Here is a 21,294-nt window from a genome sequence, read left to right as displayed (position 1 = left end):
GCAAAGCCTTTTTTGCGTGTTTTTCTACCACATCCTCTGAGCTGGAATGTCTTTCTGTTGTTAAATGCAATCACTTCCATGTAGTAAGTTCAAAATAATTATACAGTGGTACAGATGGCCTGAAGAACGCAGCAACAGCCAGATGTATTATTGAGATTTAAGGGGCACATTAGCAGACCCTCTCTCTTTACCCTAAGGATGGGCAATCCTGCCCTAACGCAGGCTTTCCTCCTTTTCTGGATTGCTTCAAGTGATCAGTAACTCCTACTCTTTAAAATCTGTCTTGCTTTTTATGATGGCCTAAAGGCAAATGCCTTATTTGTCTAGCCTCAATCAGGGAACAGTGTTCCTAACCAGGAATCTCTCCAAGATATTGTTTTATGGTTGTGCCTTCCAGACACCACGGTATTCCCAGTCTCTGTTCCATCTGCGCTCTCATTTTCCTCTCCCTAAATCTTTTTGTCACACTCCCTTTCTCCTCCTACTCCCCCCTTCTCCTGCACTTGCTCTCTCTTCTCTCTCTACATGGTTCTTCGTTTTCTGTCTTTCAAATGTCCTCTTCATTTACTTCTACCAATACCACATCTCCCTCTGCACTCTCCTACTATTTTCCCCTCTCCCCTCCTCTCATACTTTACCCTTATCAATCCACTACTACTCTCTCACACTACTAGGACCACCAATGTACTAGGCTGAGATGGTGGAACATGCATTCTGTTTGTTTGACTTTTAGTATTCGTGAAACACAGACCTGGCTTGTGGAAAAGATAGAGGGCTATACCAAGAAAAAGTAACATGATACCAACAATGTCTTGAAAAGATTGAGGTCTGATTCAAACATGGTTGACATTGGGAGGTAATGGGTTTTATGAACCACTTGTCAGGTGATCAGAATGTGTTTAGAAAAGATACTAGCAACTTTCACCACTTGATCATAAACATCGGTCTTAAAACATTGGCTTATTCTAGTCTGTATAAACTCCATTATCTGTCCCAATTAACTGGCATTCGTCTCTGTGAGTTGCACCACTTACATACAGCCCAACATCAGCAGATGGTACTTTCCATGAATTATGTTGTTTTTAGCTTAATTCCTTCACACTCCACTTAAGAGCAGAGCCTTCCCTCACCCCACTTTACCACAAAAGTCAAAGGCGGTATATTGCTTAACTGTCCCTGTTTTACCTTTATGACTGCGCTGTGTTTTGGTTTATAGAAGTGTGAGGGCTGAGTGGGCCATTTTACCCCTACTCATCCTTGTACTCTTGTGGAGCAGAATCCAATTCGTCACACTGGTAGCAGAGGTAGGAAATGAAACAGACTCTGCCTACAGCACAGCCTGCCAAAAATTGAAGTTTGCAGTTAACGTTAGTTTTCACTGCCTAGGTATTTTTACAGCCATGAAAGTCGACATGAGCACGGTGCAGACCTTGACGGCAAGAGTCTTCTGCGACATCTGTCCAGAGAGGGGTCTCCTTCATGGCAGTAAGGTTGAGAAAGCTGAACTGTTCAAAAGTCTCCAAGCTTTTGAGGAAGCTAGTAGGGTGGAGGGTTCTCCGAGGACCATCAGCGAGCTGGGTCCCCTAGCCATATTGACCATGTACCTGAGGGCATGCAAACAACTGAGGAAGGATACAGCCCTTCACAGCATTCCTTCCACAGAGCGGGCATGGTGGTGTCACAAGGGTCGTAAGTCTTCCGCGAATCACACTCATCAGGTTGATCCCGTGCTTTGGGTAGGTCACGGGAGACCCTAGCAGCACTCAACGCTAACAGGCTCTACCTCCTAGAAGAAAGGAGGGTGACTCTAGAAGAAAAGAAGCAAAGGGACTACATGAAGTTGCACAAGGCCCAGAAGGAAAATACTGATAATATGAACTTGAAAAGTTCAGTCAGGCATATGTCAGAGTTGAGCTTTTAACTCGGTCAGTTAGCCAATTCCAGCACACTATACTGCGTAATCAACAGTGCAGATAAAACAAGATTAAAATACCTACCCACTACCCTCTCCTATCCTTTTAAAAAAAAAAAATGTAATACAACTTTATCATGTTTGCTAATGAATCATGACATATTCCTCCTGCTTGTAAGCAACGCATTAATACGTGTTATATAAATAAAATATGTACCCCGAGTACCAATGCATTACCAAACACCATGGTATGCACGTTTAAGGAGAAATAGCTGGTAAGATAGCTCAGCGGGTTAGGTGCCCATTGCTGGGATATACATATGATCTGCAGGTGACAAAGTTGTATCCTAGCAAGGTCTACTCAACCCCCTATTCTCCTGAGGCCAATTCATCGGTATTAATGTTGTTTGCAGTGTAATCATTGTACATGCAAGTTGTACATGCAAAGTGCTTCATCAAATGTGCTATATAAGTAATGGATTATTATAAATGCCTAAATGTTAGCAACAATAGATCCAAGTATAGGCTCAGAATAACGTCAAAGTCTTAAGTTAGTGTCACTTTAAGTGTTGCTTCTGTGACTGTATAAATATCATATCCACTTGTTCCTCTGCTTCCTTGGGATATGAGTGACTCTTATTGTATACTGGCATGTCTGAAGCTGAATGAGACCGGGTTATGAATCATATGATATGATAGTCTATTTATATGGCGCCTATACACAAAGAAACAAACTGGCACCAATGAATGCACTGGTATTGAGATGATGGTGCTTTCACACAGCTTCCTGGCAACAACAATCAGGGTGATGCAAATCTATGCATTATATATACATGCATAGCACGAAAGAGAGATGGTACTTACTTTTTTCATTAGCAACTGGTAGTGCCCCCCAATGTAACTCCTGGACACACCACTGTTCTGCCCCCTAACCCATCTGGGGGCCATAAACCAAATGTGAAATATCTATAAAATAACTCCTCTGTACACACTTCCTTCTGAAAACTGGATAAGGCAGTTGCGAGGGAGGTCAGAAACAGGAGTTAAGACCAGTGGTCAGGCAGACCATCCAGGTCCTTCTGGTAAGCTACATTGTCCAGGGGGCAGGGAGGTGAGCTCTGTGCATAACACAGCTTAGAAAGGGACACCGTGGGCGCTGCAGCCATGCACCTTTTCTAGTCCACCTGCACCCTGCCTGGCCGCTGCTGGAGGGTAATGTGCGCTGTTAAGGGCAGAGGGAGTGGACACCAGCCCGATGGCACCGGCAAGTTAAGACCTACCTTTGAATGCATCCAACATGAAGCCCACATACATTCAGAGGTAGGTGTTACGTATGCACTCTGCCAGCAATGGGGTGAGAAAAGGGCTCCATACAAGAGCGTGGCCTAGGCAGTGGAGTAAGTTTGCTGAAAATGCTGGGGCGAGGGACATGACATCTAAATGAAAGGGGCCAATGCCAAATGGTTGGGACAAAATGGTGTGCCACCAAAGTTGGGGAGGGGACAAACACCCTTGTCCCCCCTAAAATGACCCCATGGGCCTAGGGTAGTTTGATCCACATGCTCCCCCATTGTGACAGCCATGTCCAGAACCAAATGAACAAAGGGATCTGGAATCTCTTCCCCCACTCCCCTCCTTTGATAATTACAACCCAAAACTTGATATGCTGCTCTGGCAGCAATCAAAATAGGCAAGGTTACTCTGGGTACGTTCCCTTATCCCCTCCATCCTTGCTGGAATCAGAATAATGAACACGTGGCATTTCAAGGGCAACATTGGCAGTCCATAATTAGAGTGCTCGTGTTCTAGCGTAGGTCAAGGACACTTTTTTAACAGTACCGACCACAGGACACAGGTCAGTAGCTGTATGAAAAAGAAACACATATCCCAGTAATGACACAGAGCTCAGACACCTGGAAGAATGTAAAAGGGCTCAATCCTGGTAACAGGTGACAGGTTAGGAGCAGAGAGAAAGGTGCACATCCCTCGGCCCAGATAGAGGATACAGATTAGAAGCTACCAGGAAGTGCCACATCTCCATGTGTAGGGATCAGAAGAGGGCCATGGTTTTAAAGTGCTGTCGCAATTAAAGATAAAAGCAATGACTTTGGGTTTTGAAGTACATCAATGGTCACTTTATGTAGTGAGGCAGATGAGGTATTACCTCCATAGAAAGGCGCCCACTGATATCTGTCCTGGCTCCCGGGGATCGACTTCGAGTTGTAGAGGGTGCACTGCATGGCTCGGAATGGAACGGCATCTGGGGGGCACATCTGTAAAGAAGATAGGCGAAAGACTCTATCACCACATCAGGTGCAGCAGCATGGTAGGGCAAGTCCCTACGCAACCTCAACACACAGATGCTGCAGACAGTAGCGGGCGGGGTAGTGCCTGGTCATTCTTAACATTCAATTCATACAAATAATGGAAACGTGATGTAACCAACCATGTGCATGTCATGTGCAATGCCTGTCTCACAAATATATGCACTATTTATGCATATAGCAGGGACCCTTCTCACAAGCAAGAAGACATAAGACATATAGGGTGCCTGTTTCTCAAACACATACACGCTGTGTCACTTACCTTTCACTTTATTGTTATTATTATTATGGTATTTATTGAGTGCAGATCTAGCTCCTAGAAGCAACGGACCGCTTTATACCACAATACAGATACTCAACGGATCGATTTACAGGGGTGTACAACAGTACAGATACATAACGGAGCGCTTTTTAGAGGGAACACCAGAACAGATATACAGCAGGGGTAGGATACAGAGGGGCACAGAGGAGAGGTACAGCTGTACAGGGTGGCGGGAAGGAGAGGGTGGACGGCCTCTAGCGAGTCAGGTGGCGTGGGTGTGGGGGAATGGGATGGCCCATGCCTGGGGTCAGCTACTTTGTGGAGAGTTCATGTTTGTGATTGTCTTGACATTGCAGTGTGGTACAGTGTGTGTACACCAGAAGGAGACTAGGGACGCCATTGTGTCAAATCTGTGCATAAAAGTTGTTCTTTTATGAACTAAACCCTTTGCCCTGCTTCTTTGCGGAGGACGCGGGGGATGGGGGTGATGATATACTACCTCATCCGAGCTTCACTGTAACCCGAGGGCCCCCTTTGGTTCTTCATCTTTTGTTCCCTACACATGACATTGGAATCCTTCGTACAGATATGGCTCCTTGTTCTGATTGTGCCTTTGCAAGGACGTCACAGCTTTACATATCCAGTGGTCGAAGTGAGCGAAAGCGGTTGGGAGCGCGGTTGGGTGCAATGCTCCTCTACTTTTTTAAATTAAGTTTTACTGTTCCTATCCTTTTATTTTGAAAAGAAACCGTTCTAGAATGGTTCAGTTTAAAAATAAAAGTGTAGGAAGAAGTTGAAACTTGCACTTTCAGTGCACTAAACTGAACATTCCCTTAAACAGCAGGTGCATGTGTTTGGGGGTTTGTATTGTGTGTGGGAGGTGGTGTGGTGATGGGGTTTGTGGGAAGTGGTTGCAGGCCAGTAGGGAACATAGTTCCACTACTTCTTTTAGTACGCTTCGATCACTGGACATATCCTGTTGGTGCGGGGGGAGGGAATGGGGGACGCTTAATTAAGGCACTCTGCATCGTGTGACCTGAAATTCTATAATTGAGAGGTGGTTGATCGTGAGAATACCTTTAACCTTCACTATGAGTTATTGGTGCTTTATCTTGATATAAGCAGTATCTTTTTTTTAAAAACAATTTTTATTAGTTTTTACAACAATCAACATTCAACAAATCCAGCAGTACTTGTCATAATACTTTAGCATCAGGTATTTATCGTTAAGTATCTACTGCATTCCCCTTAACCACCCCCCCAACTTGAGCCTACTCCACTTCGCACTCTGATTTTTCCCCTTCTGGGGGTACCTCCCCATCAGAAATAAGAAGTATCTTTCCTATGTGGATGCCTGTCGCCAATGCATGTCTATGGCAAGCCAGTCCCTCGTTATCTACATTGCATATGTAGTTGAATCAGCTGGCAGCATTTTGCTTCCCATCCTCCCAGCTACCTTTACTTGCACACATCATAACTCTGTGAATATGTTTTGCGCTTGCCGATGTACTTGGAAGGGTTCCAGTGACCCACCTGCAACCAGGATATACCTGCAAGCCATCCCTGCATAATGGACCCAGCTTGGCAGCAAGATGTTTTAGGACCGGAGTGCACAATGCACCCTTCAAGACATTATTTATGGCCCTCCAAGTCACAGAGTTAAACAATAAAGTTTTGGCTGGCATAAAGTCTGTCATGTCAAGTGTTGGAAGCCTATGTGGTTCATTTTCTGTCTTTGCACCATGAAACGTGCAGTTTTACTTCTATTTAAAACATGATTTCAGTCGTATAATACAAATACATCAAAGCGGGAATGGCTTTAAAAGGCTGTGCATCATGTGTTATAGTAAAAATTAATACATAAATAAAAAGTCCATCTTAAAACCCATGTTTTTTTCACTTATCTCCACACCCGAATGCGGCCGGCCCACTGTATGGGATTTGTGTGGTACATTCAGCCCTCCAGTGAAATCTGTTGTGCACCCTTGTTTTGGGACAAGCATTGCAAATATCACAGAAGATGCAGTGTGGTGTTTTTAGTGTTAGATATGGGAATGTCCCAATCCCGAGGGTATGCAGCGTTGTGGGGGATTTGTATGTAACCGCCAATGCAAAGATCATATTTGGTTTGGTGAATTGAGAAAACAGCACCTTGACTTGGAGTTGGTAGATTGTAGATACCATTCCTGAGATCACAGTACCTACATTTGTTATAAGTTGTTCTTTGGGTATTATTTACCTTTCCAGACTACAACTTTGCCGATTTTGTTTTTTAATGACTTTTTTTACCACATTCTGTAGTGTGCAAGTATGAGGCAGACACAGGATATATTTTGTAAGGGGGATTTATTACTAGTTGGATAACTATAATAACGCAAGTGAAAGGGAATAACAGTGAGCCCCACCAGACTCCGATTCCACTACTCTTCAACCGCCTCTCTGGGCTCGCCCTCCGCATGTCACCGCCTTCCATGATGTGACATCCCCCACGCGGTGAGCTCCGGCAATCAGCTGGATCTAATACTACACATCCTCCCTTCTTCGTAAAAGCACAGTCAAAAGAAACAGAAATTCGTCACTCTTCCTTCTACTCAAAATCATCTAAATGTCGAGGTCTATGTCAAGTCCTTCCCCATCTTGACTGGCGTAGATTTCCTGTGGTGAAAACTTCAAAACATTCTTCCCTCTCTCCACTAAAGCCTTTTTTACTCTCACATCGGTATTATCTGCACACACTCCAAGACCCACACTACTATCGCTCCTCTCATTTGTTGTCTTCACCACAAACACTCTCTCCATATTCCATACCCATCCATCATCCACTCTTATGGCCTGTTTAAATACCTTAACAACCCCCATAGAGTTGAACCACTTGCACAGTCCACTTCTAAGTGCAGGAGGAAGTTTGATTCTAACTCTCCCACGACAGGAATGACATTCCTCCTACTCCCAGCACTTGATTTGTCATGAACAGCCTTGTTTCTCAACTGACTGCTCTTTATGTTTTCATAAACATGTTTGAGCTTATTCTCTACATTAGTGTCTTTTCCTAACCAAAATGGTACCAATCTTGTGTTTGCCTTGCACCCACTGCTAAACTCAAATGGGGACATCCCAGTGGTGAAGTGTGGAGTGAAATGGTGTGCAACTACTGTCTCTCTAACAGCTCTTTCCCAATCTAGGCTATTCGACAATGCCCAGCAAATTGCTTCCTTAAGTACTTTATTAAAACGCTCTACCACACCATTAGTCTGGGGATGATAAATGGCACTCTGTTTATGCTCAATGGCATTTCTCGTACAATATTCTTCCATCTCCTTAGAGCGAAACTGAGTACCATTATCAGTGATGATGATTTTGGGAAATCCCTCAGTCTCACATATTTCATCCAGAAAACTCTATGACCATTTTCGGAGTGATGCAAGGTTGGATCATCATCTATACCCATCTGGTCAGTAGATCAATCACAACAAGGAAAACCTGCTGCTTCCCATTGCTCCATATGGGGTCTAGTACATCCATGCCTAATTTATCCCACAGCCTCTCAGGAATTTCTGTCACAACTATGGGATATCTCGTACTCATACACACTTTATCACTCCTTTTGCACAGGATACAATCATGAGTAGATCTTTCAATCTGAAGGTTGCATTATGGCCACCAATAGTCGTTTCTTATCCTTTGCTTCATTTTAACAATACCTTGATGCCCCTCATAGCCAAGGTCAATTAATCTCTGGCGTACACCAACAGGTGGAATAATTCTGTCACCTCGCATAACAATCTCTCCTTGCACATTTAATTTGTCAGCTATTCTCCAATAATCCATCAAACCTGACTCTTCAAATTGCGACTTTCTTGGAGGACGCTGATTTTCCATTACTGATTATTTATTGAGTCATCTCATGCCATCGCTTCCTCCGATTCTTCACGTGGTATAGGCATAGCATCTATAGTGAGGACTACTTCCGAGTCATTTTCACTGCCATTGTTCATCTCAGAAATATTTGAGAGATGGGACAAACAATCCACAGCAACATTTTTAAGTCCTGGCACATACTTTATCGTACAAGTCCCTTAGTCATGATTATCTGGATTAATGGTTTATGATCAGTGCGAAACTCTACATCCATTCCCCAAATGAAACTCCTGAATTTATCTGCTGATAGCTTAATTCTCTTTTTCTATTGCAGCATAAGATTTTTCAGCTCCTTTCAGTAGCCTCGTAACGAACCCTATAAGAATTTCTTTCCCATCAACTTCCTGAGTGACCACGGCCCCAAGGCCAACGTTACTGGCATCAGTAGTAATAACCGTATTACAATCACTTCTAAAGTTCTTCATTGCTGGAGCTTTGGCTAACGCAGATTTAATAAAATTGAATTCCTCTTCACTTTCTCTGCTCCATTCGAAAGTCCCCTTTCCTTTAATGAGTTCACGCAGGGGAACGGTGTGAGAAGCAAAATCATGAATGAATTTTGAGTAATACCCTGCCATTCCAATAAACGTTTAAACTTCTTCTCTTGAAACTGGTCTGGGCATGCATCAGCCAATTGTTTCCTGGGGCGTATGCCGTCTGCTGAAATGATTTGGCCCAAGTATTCAATCTCCGTCTTATTGATTCTGCATTTTTCTTTGCTCAGGGTCATACCTGCCTTGTGTAATTTCTTGCACACAAGTTCCAATCTTTCATTATGAAGTTTTAAATTATCTGCATATATTAAGATATCATCTTGGAAACATATGATGCCTTCATCTCCTTCAAATAATTTATGCACAATTTTCTGAAATACAGAGGCAGCAGAAACCAGCCCAAACGGCATTCTCTTGTATTGAAATAAACCTTCAGGTGTCATAAACACGGTCAGCATTCTAGAATCTTTGTGCAATTTGACTTGATGGTAAGCCGATGCTAGATCTAATGTAGAGAAATATCTGGCTGGACCGATCGTGGACACAATTTCCTGTATATTTGGAAGCAGATGTCTATTCGGAACCGCACATTTATTCAGTTCTCTCATATCCACACATATTCTGAGTTTACCTGTCTTCTTCCTAAGTGCAACCAATGGTGAAATCCATTCACTGGCATCAATTCTCTCAATGATTCCTTGATCTTCCAGAGCCTTTATCTCTTTCGTTACTTCTTACCTCATGGACAAAGGAATGCCACGCAACTTCTGTGCTACAGGACGAGGACCTGTCTTCAGTTTAATCTTGTGAACGTATCCACGGAGACACCCAATTTCTTCTCGAAACACTTCTTTCATTACATTTTCATCCCATTGAACTTCGCAACAGTATTCTCCACTGAAAACACTGATTCATCAGCGTTGGGGTCCAACTTCACTTTAAGTTTACTTTGATGCATCCAACTTAACAAAGGTGTCCTCCCTGCTTTAGTAACATATATCTTTCCACTTGTAGTCCTGTCTTTAAATTTAAGCATGGCCCAAAACCATCCAATTATATCAATCTTCACTCCCCCAATGCTTTGGGGTTAATATCAACCTCATGCAGATATTCTTTTTTATCTTTGTTCCAATATTTCCGTGGTATAAGAGTATATTTGGCCCCTGAATCTATCATCATGTGCATTTCTACACCATCAATGCATACTGTGGCTTTGGGTCTTTCTATCTCTTCTTCATTATCCTCATCTGTCACCATAAAAACACATTCTTCCCCTTCTTCATCACTGGGGCCACTTCCTATCCAATTCATGGACGTATTCCTGCTCTTACACTTTGAATAATGGTCTTTTCCTTTACATTTGTTGCAGATTATCTCTAAAGCAGGGCAGTCAGAGTCATCTGCCCAATGATTGGGACTATTGCATCTGAAACACCTGCCTGGGCTTCTGATTCTCGGGCTACTTTTTGTCTGTTCCCTAAACGATGTTCTGCCTCTTCTATCATCTCTCCATGACCATCTGCGTGTTCTTTCTGATGTTCATCTCATAGTTGTGCCATTCACTTGAGCAATTGGTTCATTCACATTGGATGCATTCAAGGGTATTGCATTTGTTTTAGTAACTTCCGTTTTGACATCAAGTGTCTTAACTCTGTTTTTCAATTCTTTCACAAACTTTTCCATGTGCTCTACCTCCTTTGCTACACGTAGAACAGTATCTAATGGTGGGTCATCCTCTGACCACAATTTCTCTCTTACTTTGGCATTACTATATTCCAGCATGAATTGATCCCTCAAACGTTCATCAAGTTGTTCATTAAAATTGCAAGTTCTTGCTAGGTTCTTAAACTGGTAATATATTGTTCTACACTTTCCCCCTCTTCCCTCTTTTTCCAAATTTCCTGCACCATTCTAGGATGGTGCTGAGTTTCTTTTCATAATGTTTATTGATCTTCTTAATTGTCCATTCATATTCATTCAAATCAGTGGGCCTCATTACGAGGCTGCCGCCGGTATTCTTTTCTTTCTGGTGCACAGAAAAGGGCAATTACCGGGTCATTACGACCTTGCCAAACCCGGTAATTGCCCTTTTCTGGGCACTGGAAAAAATGATTGCCCATTCCCATTTGAGCCTGATAGGGCTCAATGGGAATGGGGAGGGTGGTAGCACCGGTACTGTTAATAATGGTACAGGGCTACCATCATGTTCTGCTGGCGGGTGCCGGTATGGCCACCAGGTCAGACCTGGTGGCTGCAAGGGCAACCGTGACAGAACTCGTAGTATGGAGGTACGGTAGCAATGGTGCCGGTAGCGATACCGGCACCATTGTTGCCTTACAGCCATACTTGTAATGAGGCCCAATGTCTTCATCCGCTGGAAGGTCTGGTAAGTCTTCAAATGTTTCTTGTCCAGCTGGACCAAGGAAATGTAACAGCAGGGACTTCCTCTTATCCACACTGCAGTTCGGACCACAAACGACTCCACCATAATGCTCAAATGATTTGATCCATCTCCTCCACTGTATAACAGGATTACTTCCGGGAGGAAAAATGCAGGCGGGGGTACTCTGCTGAAAGACATTTCAAATAAAAATGCTGCAGAGATGCACAGATGCTGCGAGAGTATGTGTTTCTTATTATTGTAGTGAGAAAGGTGCTTTATTTACTTGTTTGTTTTTTTAATTTAGAAATTTCCGTTATAACACTCAATTTCTAATTGCAGCTGCTTCCGGAATGTGTTTCAGAGTTTTGCTCACTTCCTTATAATTGTTTAGCACAGAAAAGGCTGCTTGTCGTCGTATTCTCCAATAAGTTATACATACATATGTTTCATCTACATCTCATAATCTGATATATGCTGGGAATGAGTGAGACATTTCATGTCTTCTGGTCATGCGCTTTTCACACAGGCTGAGAGCTGGTCGGTAATCTTTCAATGCACATTCAAGTATCCTGTGCGCACGCGCAATGTCTGCGCTGCGCATGCGTGAGCCATAGTTCCTTTTCACGGAGCCGGGCAGTGAGTTTCTTTCTTGCCTTATTTTATTTTATGTGCGCCAGGACAGTTACTGGTTTCATTTGACTGCTGTCAGATATAGTATGAACGTATACAACTTTACTTGCCTGCTGGTGGCCGCTGTAATGCCCGAAATGTACACAGCAGAGCGGCTTTCACTTGCAGACGCAGGCAAGTCTCATTCCGTAACGATGGGGTGTTTCAACACACCGCCCGGCAGGGAGCAAACAAAGCCGGCAGCTGCGGAGCACTTCTCTCTTCACCGTGGCTCGCCGACACGTCTCTTGCAGCTGCAGGGCGGTGGGGCTCGCTAGACAGGATCCTCGTCGCCACTTGTAGTGTGCAAGTAAGAGGAGGACACAGTATATATTTTGTAAGGGGGATTTATTACTAGTTTGATAACTATAATAACGCCAGTGAAAGGGAATAACAGTGAGCCCCACCGGACTCCGATTCCGCTACTCTTCAACCGCCTCTCTGGTCTCACCCTCTGCACGTCACCGCCTTCCATGATATGACATCCCCCATGCAGTGTGGTCCGGAAATCCGCTGGATCTAATACTACACATTCATATAAATAATGGCAAAGTGTGCGGGGTCTCCCCCTACTTATTGTGGTAAAGAAAATGGTTCAATCGCCCCCCCCCCCCAAAAAGCCTGCAAAGTTGCCCTTAGCAACAAAAAAAGAAATCGAGGAAAGCTCATGGATCCGTTCCATGTAATGATACTTTACAAATAAAAATGTACTATACCAGCAAAGCTATGGTGGGTTGAAAGTTTTGGAAAAATAACCTTCCACCTGAGATGTGGAAGCAGAATTAGCCATTTCCGCAATGTCACACGCAGCACCGCACCACCCAGGAGCCATCAGTACAGAGCCAGAGCATATGCAAATTAGTGGAATTTTCAAGCCCTTGCTCTCGAAAAAAGTATTTCTCCATACAGAAGCGCTGTTTTATGCAAAGGATTTTTCAACCCAAGGAAAACAACTCTCAACGATGCAGACAACTGTTCACACGTTTCACCATTATTAGTAATCATCAGTGGCATATAGTCTAAATCCTTGTGGTTGGAGCATTACGGCATGTTGAGCAAAGAGCTGCAGAATTAAGGCTTGACAAATGCTTTCCACTGAGATGTGAAGGCAGCACTTGCCATTTCAGGCAAGTCACGCACAACCCAGAACCACCCAGAAGCCATCACTGAAAGCTCACCTCAGATTGCATTGCGGGCACAAAAATTAGCTCAAGCATAAACCCTTTGCTCAAGGAAAATGTATTTCTCTGTAAGGCTGTATCATTTTATACAAACAGTTCTCAAGGACGCAGGTAACAGGGCTTATTAGTCAGGCAAAGATGAAGACAAAGATGAAGGTAAATAAAATGACCTCAATACAGGCCCAGAACAACCCACAGCGCTATAAAATACTGACTCTGAGTGAAGGACACTGTCTTGGGTGTGAAGGCTCTGGCAATTTGAGATTTACATCAGGTAATGAAATTATTGAATCCTTTAGAAAAGGTTTTTCATTGTATTTCATTATTTTCCATTCTTACACAATTTGACTGTAGACCTCCCTCCTAAGTGAACTCCTTTCCGATAGCTGTTCCTCCAAAACCACCTTCCTTAAAGAGGAATGAAGATATTGACACATCGTCACGGGTCTGTGTACTCTGTGGTATCCACCAGTGACAGTAATAAGAAAACAACACTGCTTTCTTGGAATGGCCGGATGTCCCATATTTACCAGGTTACTCACCATAGTGACCACCTTACTCCTAGTCCATAGTCCCCTTTCCTCCATACTTGTGGGACATCTCTCCGTCCTGTGGGACGGGACCGGAGCACTTTGTAAAAAGCATCCAAATTCTTTAAAAAAATGTGTCCCTCCTCTCTTTCGTAACCCCGCCCACCTTGGCTCCGCCCCGCACATCGCCCATCAGTCCTTTTCTATCGCTGGGTCAAAGACCCATTAGCAATAACAGAGGAACCTTATTAGAGGGGACGGCGGGCGTGGGTATGGAGGAAAAGGGACTATGGACTAGAAGTAAGGTGGTCACTATGGTGAGTAACCTGGTAATACTCCTAAGTCCCGTCCCCTTTCCTCCATACTTGTGGGAGATTTCCAAGCACTCCTTACAGGAACTACGGGTGGATGGAAATACCCCTCACTGAAACAGGTTCTTCAACACAGCCTGACCAAACTGAGCGTCATCCCTTGAGCTCATGTCGAGACAGTAATGCTTACAGAAAGCAGATGGGGAGGCCCAAGTAGCTGCCCTAGCGATGGACTCCCAGGGAACATATCTCTGAAAAGCAACCGCGGCTGCCTTGCCCCACACCAGGTGCGCATGGATACCCTTAGGAGGTTTCAGCCTTTGGACTGTGAAAGACTCTGATGCAGGCGGCAATCCACCTGGAAATAGTTGCCTTAGACGCCGGCTTCCCCTGAGGGTTACCGAAGGTCACAAAAAGTTGAGAAGAACTCCTAAACTCGGAAGTCCTGTCCAGGTAGAACTTAAAAGCTCTTCCGACATCAAGACAGTGTAGAACTCTTTCAGCCTCTGAGGCAGGGTTCAGAAAAAAGACGGAAGGGAGATCGAATGATTCAGATGGAATTCGGTCACTACCTTTGGTAGAAAAGCCGGGTTTGTCCGAAGGACTACCTTGTCCTTGTGAAAGACCAAGAAAGCATGCTCCACCGACAATGCCTGGAGCTCACTCACTCTCCTTGCTGACGTAACGGCTACCAGAAAGGACACTTTCAAAGACAAGTACTTGAGGTCTACTGTAGCCATTGGTTCAAAGGGTTTATGGCACAGCGCCGTCAGGACTACATTTAGGTCCCATGGCGGGTCCGGATTACGACTTGGAGGGTAAAGGCATGTCAAGCCAGCAAAATGCCTCTTCACCACTGGGTTAGTTAGAGAATAAGAACACATGTATGTAGAAAGGTAAGCGGAAACCGCTGAGAGATAAGTCCTGCATGACAGAACATGAACCCCTGACTCTGCCAGGGAGGACACGAAGGACAGCACCGTGTCAATCGTGGCCACCCTCGGATCCAACTTCTTCTCCAAACACCAATGACAGAACCTGAGCTGGGGAGCAGGTGTAAGTGGATCTAGGTCACCTGGCCTAAGCCCCGCCCACCTGGTAACTTCCTGGTTGCCGCTCCTTTTCACCACTTAACAAGCCCCGCCTACCTGGTGCCTTCCTGCTTGCCACTCCTTTTCACCACTTAGCAAGCCCCGCCTACCTGGTGCCTTCCTGCTTGCCACTCCTTTTCAGCGCTTAGCAAGCCCCATCCAACTGGTGCCTTCCTGCTTGCCGCTCCTTTTCACCACTTAGCAAACCCCGCCCACCTGGTGCCTTCCTGCTTGCCACTCTTTTCCCTCTTTAAGGAGCCCTCCAGCCTCTTTTCCTTTGCAGCTGGGGAGCAGGTGTAAGTGGATCTAGGTCACCTGGCCTCCTAAGCCCCGCCCACCTGGTGCCTTCCTGGTTGCTGCTCCTTTTCAGCACTTACCAAGCCACGCCCACCTGGTGCCTTCCTGCTTGCCACTCTTTTCCCTACTTAAGGAGCCCTCCATCCTCTTTTCCTTTGCAGCTGGGGAGCAGGTGTAAGTGGATCTAGGTCACCTGGCCTAAGCCCCGCCCACCTGGTGCCTTCCTGGTTGCCGCTCCTTTTCACCACTTAGCAAGCCCCGCCCACCTGGTGCCTTCCTGCTTGCCACTCCTTTTCACCACTTAGCAAGCCCCGCCCACCTGGTGCCTTCCTGCCTGCCGCTCCTTTTCACCACTTAGCAAGCCCTGCCCACCTCCTGCCCACCTGGTGCCTTCCTGCTTGCCGCTCTTTTCCCTACTTAAGGAGCCCTCCAGCCTTTTTTCCTTTGCAGCTGGGGAGCAGGTGTAAGTGGATCTAGGTCACCTGGCCTAAGCCCCGCCCACCTGGTGCCTTCCTGGTTGCTGCTCCTTTTCACCACTTAGCAAGCCCCGCCCACCTGGTGCCTTCCTGCTTGCCACTCTTTTTCACCACTTAGCAAGCCCCGCCCACCTGGTGCCTTCCTGCTTGCCACTCCTTTTCACCACTTAGCAAGCCCTGCCCACCTGGTGCCTTGCTGCTTGCCGCCACTTTTCACCACTTAGCAAGCCCCACCCACCTGGTGCCTTCCTGCTTGCCGCTCACTTTCCTACTTAAGGAGCCCTCCAGCCTCTTTTCCTTTGCAGCTGGGGGGCAGGTGTAAGTGGATCTAGGTCACCTGGCCTAAGCCACGACCACATTGTGCCTTCCTGGTAGCCGTTCCTTTTCACCACTTAGCAAGCCCCGCCCACCTTGTGCCTTCCTGCTTGCCACTCCTTTTCACCACTTAGCAAGCCCCGCCTACCTGGTGCGCCTTCCTGCTTGCCACTCCTTTTCACCACTTAGCAAGCCCTGCCCACCTGGTGCCTTCCTGCTTGCCGTCCTTTTCCCTACTTAAGGAGCCCTTCAGCCTCTTTTCCTTTGCAGCTGGGGAGCAGCTGTACGTGGATCTAGGTCACCTGGCCTAAGCCCCGCCCACCTTCTTAGCCCTGCCTCTTTCTTCCTGCTCTTAACTCTTAGATGAAGGGCGTCTCTCGCCCGGGTGTTCAAAGTGAAGGGCAGTCAAAGAAAAGTGCTATTGCTGTTTGGACCTGTTCGGACCAGGAGGATCCAGGGTCCAACCCCCTGCTAAGACAGCAGTTAAGCTTGCACCAACATGTGTTTACACCCTCTGTCCCAACAGGCCATCCCCACCCTCTTTGGTAGGGATGTAACGGTATTACGGTATACCGTTAAAGATACCGTGAACCACTTAATTGAACAATAATAACTGTCACATTGTTTATACCAGTATACCGTTCATACCGTTAAGTGTGCTTTTCAATCTGATTTGGAAAGGCTGCAGTAAGCAAGTTCTGCGCAGTCTTGGTCTTGCACTGTTGGATGTGCCGTCTGCCAAGTAGTTTCAGTTTGAGCAGTTTTTAATGCCATTCCATAAACCACACGTGCTTGACACAAAATCAACATGTTAGCAATAGGAAGAATAAATATAGTGCCAAGAAGGAAAGGGGTTTACTTTTTTTTTAATATCGCTCACACAGCCCCAGGGCATCGAGGCGCTGTTAAAGAAATTGGTTTTGTTTATTTTGTTGCGTAATTGTTTTTGTCTTAGTTGCGTATTTATAACGTGCTTAAACACCCAGAGGTTTCTAAGTGCGGACCCAAGGATCGAACCTGTGTTGCTTCGTGTCGTCTTGCTTCCAAGGCACGCACGTTGCAGCTGAGCTATCCTCCGGGCCCTTTGGGTTGGCGGCTTTGGGGTTTATATATTTATAATGGATAATGTTTTCTAAACATATGACAATGGCGGATTTCCCTGGTTCTATCATTGAATTTACATATAATAAGTCACACTGCGAAATTTAATCATCTCTGTGGGTATTCCCTGCTGCCATACCAAAGGGTAACATGTCCGTGATTACTGAACACCTTTTGGCCCAGAAGTAAACTAAAGGCTGTAACGTAAAGAGAGAGTGCGTGTGTGTGTATGCGCACAAGCGTATACTACCATCAGACTCCATTGATCTGTGGCATGAAGATTATCAATATGGCAACATGTTCATCTTCACCAGTAGCCAGTGGGGGAGCTAAAAGCCTAAATGACCACTTAAGAAAAGCTATTCAATTTGCTTTGCCAGTCGCAGCAGGGCCCCACCTCCCCCTCCTCTCCACACGTGTGTTTGTGTTTGGTGCAAGCAAGGGGTGGCATTTCAGTGGAAAGTATGTTGAAAAGCCCAATTCTGGCCCTGGGTGCATGGTTTTGTTTGTGATGATAAATCTGACAATTTATGACCTTTTAGAAAATATTTGTTAAGATTAGTTAACTCCACCTGCTATACCGCGATAACCATGATATACCGTCATTTGGCAAGAAGGTTATTGTACCGTCATAAAACTAATACTGTGACACCCCTACTCTCTGGTCCCCCTGTGTTGTTCCCTTGTGCACCCCCATCCCTTCCTGCACACAGGAGTCTGTCCTGATACATTCTGGTTTCACCATCACCGTCTTGTGGCCAATGCTGGATTTTACTTTTATGGACTTCATTGGTTCACGGTGCGTCACCCTTTCTCAACTCTCATGCTGGACTTCCTTTGCATCTTGTACTCAAGGTGGCCCTGAATCATGCTGTTCCATCTTCATCTTGTATCCTGGCTTGCAACATTATGTGTTACTACTGACTTCTGCAATTGTATTCGCTCTCCTCTCTTGCTTCTCCGCTCTTTTTGACTGCTTACTCTCTGATCTCTCCTCCCCTCACCGCTCCCTTTTCCCATCTCCTCTTCTCCTCCCCTTACTTTCTTCTATGCACTTACTCTATCAGAATTGTCCCTGGACCTACTATGATAGCATCCTCGTCTGTCGCTCCCCTATCCCCTTACTGTTGCCCCTCCCTCTCCCTCCAGCACTATCTGAAACGTTATCAGGCCTAGTACGATAGTCGCTTGTTTTGTTCCTCCCCTCCCTTTCTGCACCCCTCTCCCTCACCTTTTGTTTTCCTCCGGCTCTACCAGAAATGTCGTCAGGCCGAGTACGGTAGTTGCCTGTCTGTTTCCATTTCCTTCCCACTCTCCCCCTCCCTTCCTTATCTATGTCTAAGCGCTTGCACTATCTGAAATGTCATCAGGCCGAGTACAATAGTTAATTTCACATCCTTACTGTTCATGGCCTGTAAGAATGTCGTGTATTTTCCCTTGTTCCCTTCCTTGCCTTGAAGCGCTTTGAAACACATTGTGTATAGGCGCTATATAAATAAACTATCATATCATATGTATTGAGATCTGGTCGAGGGTTTCCTGGCTGCCTGGATAATGCGCATGTTATCCGCAGACAAACTCAGATGCTCTAAAGACTTGAACTCAGGCACCATGCCGAAAAGCTGAGCGATTGTGGGGAGGGGTGCCACATCTGTTGTTCCCCTTGGTGAAGAAGATCGGGAGTTACTGGTAACCTGATCGGCAGATACACCGACAGGTGTTGAAGTTCTGAGAACCAAGAGGCAGAGGCGGGAAGGCGTAAACTCTCAAGTTGTGCCATGGAATCTCGAGAGCATCGCCCAGAGAGGAGGCTACCAGCCCCCCTCTGGAGGCATACTGAGGAAGTTTCTTGTTCACCGTCGTGGCGAAGAGGTCCACCTCCAGTGTAACCCGACGCGAGAAAATCCATGAGAGGACCTCCGCCTTCAACTTCCACTCGTAGCTGACCACTGTGCGCCACTGAGGGCATCCGCTGTGACATTCAGCTGGCCCGGGATGTGCACTGCAAGCAGCCAGACACCATGAAGCACAGCCCACTCCCAAATCTGGATGGACAGGTCCACGAGGCGGGGAGACTTTGTTCCTCCTTGCTTGTTTATGTAATACATTGATACCACATTGTCCGTTTTTATGCGGACCACCTTGTTGACAATGAGCGGTCTGAACGCCCTGAGCGCTAGGAAGATCGCCAGACGCTCCAAATGATTTATGTGGAGGAGCTTGTCCTGAGACGACCAGAGGTCCGAGACCTGAAGAAGATCTAATGTCGCACCTCACCCAAGGAGGGAGGAGTCCGTCGCGATTGTCACCGTGGGGACCGGGTCCTGAAACCCCGTACCCCATCCAGATTGCTGAGAGATGACCACCAATCCAGGTCCACTCTCATGGAATCCGGAATCATTATCCGCATGGAATCCGGATCCACTGCCTGACGCCATGAATTCCGAAGAACCATCTTGGTCCGTCTCATTTTGAGACGAGCAAGAGGAAGAGCCAGTGCACACGAGGCCATGAGGCCCAGAAGCCTCTGGAACCACCAGGCCGACATGCTCTCCGACTGTGCAAACATCGGACACGTGGCCAACAGATCGGCCATTCTGTCCCCGGTCAGATACACTCTGCAGTCGATCCTGTTCCAACGAAAACACAGGAAGATCAGGTCCTGCGAGACCGTCATGGAGGATTTCAGCCAGTTCACCGACAGCCAAAGATGGAAAAGGGGCTGAAGGAGAGACTGGAGGTTGCCCGCTGCTGCCAACGGACAAGGGCTGCATATGAGCCAGTCGTCCAAATAAGGATACACATGGATACCCTTGAGACGAAGATAGGCCGCAATCACCGACATCATCTTCGTGAAGACACGCAGCGCCGAGCTGAGGTCAAAAGGAAGCACCCGAAACTGTAAGTGCTCCTCTCCCAAAGAGAAGCAGAGATATCTCCTGTGTGGATTCCGAATCAGGATATACATGTACGCATCCTGAAGATCCACAACGCTGAGCCAATCGCCCATCTGCAAAGAGGAGCGTATCTGGCTGGGCGTGATCATCTTGAATTTCTCTTGGGGTAGGAAAAGATTGAACTGGGAAAGGTCAAGGATGGTGCGCAGGCCAGCCTGGTTGAGTTTGGGCACCGTAAACAGCTGGGAGTAGAAGCCCTCCCCTCGCTCCCCAAGGGGAACGGGTTCCACAGCTCTAAGGTCCAGAAGTTTCTGAACCTCAGCCTTGAGGGAGGGTGAGCCGACAGCTGAAAAGGAGGGTTGATGGGAGGGGTAGGTGGTAAAGGTAAGCGGAAGCCCGCTTGAGCGACTGACAAGACCCATCTGTCTTCTGTGATGGTCTGCCACGCCTCCCAATGAGACGCAATGCGTCCTCCCACCAGGGTCTCGTGCGAGCGCGGAAAACCCTCATTTGGCATGCTTATCGGTGGCGGTGGCACCTGAACCTGATGAGGAGGCAGAGGAGCGGGAGAAAAACCGCTTGCGTTGTTGTCTACAGCGGTTATTCCCCGCAGTAGTATCCACTCTGCGAGATTTGCGGTCGAGGAAGCTCCTAAAACCAGAGGAAGGTCGACTTTGCGACAATGGTCTCTGGGATCTGAAAGGAGCTTTAACCAGAACAGACAATGATTTAGCAGTCTGAGTGCTATCCTTGGTTTTGGTGAGCTCTACATCGGTAGAAGAATGAAAAAGCTCCTTACCATCGAATGGAAGGTCCAACACATTGTCTTGCACTTCCTTAGAAAATTTAGTGCCATGCAGCGTGAAGTATCAACCCCAAGCATCAGGCCCCGAGCCGAGGTGTCTACGTGATGAGCTGCAGCCTCCAGGAGATCCTGGGCCAAGACCCTGGCATCGGAAAGGCCTCCTTTGAAGTCTTCCAACTTCTCGACCGGGATGTGCTCCTCAAATTCCGACAGACCTTTCCACATCCGCATGTTAGCTCCCGCCAATATCAATTCGGCGTTGGCCTGCCTGAGCTGCAAGGCTGAGTTGGCGAAGATTTTCCGTCCGAGGGAGTCGAGGAGCTTGTCC

The 21,294-nt window shown here is 46.4% G+C and overlaps 1 protein-coding gene across 1 annotated transcript in view; it reads right to left on the bottom strand.

Annotated features, from left to right (window-relative positions):
* The window catches only part of ADAMTSL5 (ADAMTS like 5), a 268,633-nt gene that overhangs the window by 146,684 nt on the left and 100,655 nt on the right, over positions 1-21,294 (bottom strand). Inside the window, exon 4 of the mRNA XM_069612224.1 lies at positions 4,077-4,185. Coding sequence (XP_069468325.1) covers positions 4,077-4,185 — 109 coding nt within the window. The remainder of the gene's footprint in view (positions 1-4,076; positions 4,186-21,294) is intronic.

The sequence above is a fragment of the Ambystoma mexicanum genome, chromosome 1p (genome assembly GCF_040938575.1).
Source record: "Ambystoma mexicanum isolate Mex_15411 chromosome 1p, UKY_AmexF1_1, whole genome shotgun sequence".
In the NCBI taxonomy this organism is placed as follows: Eukaryota; Metazoa; Chordata; class Amphibia; order Caudata; family Ambystomatidae; genus Ambystoma; species Ambystoma mexicanum.
The sequence above is the reverse complement of the archived record's forward strand: the minus strand, read 5'-3'. Positions and strand labels throughout refer to the sequence as shown.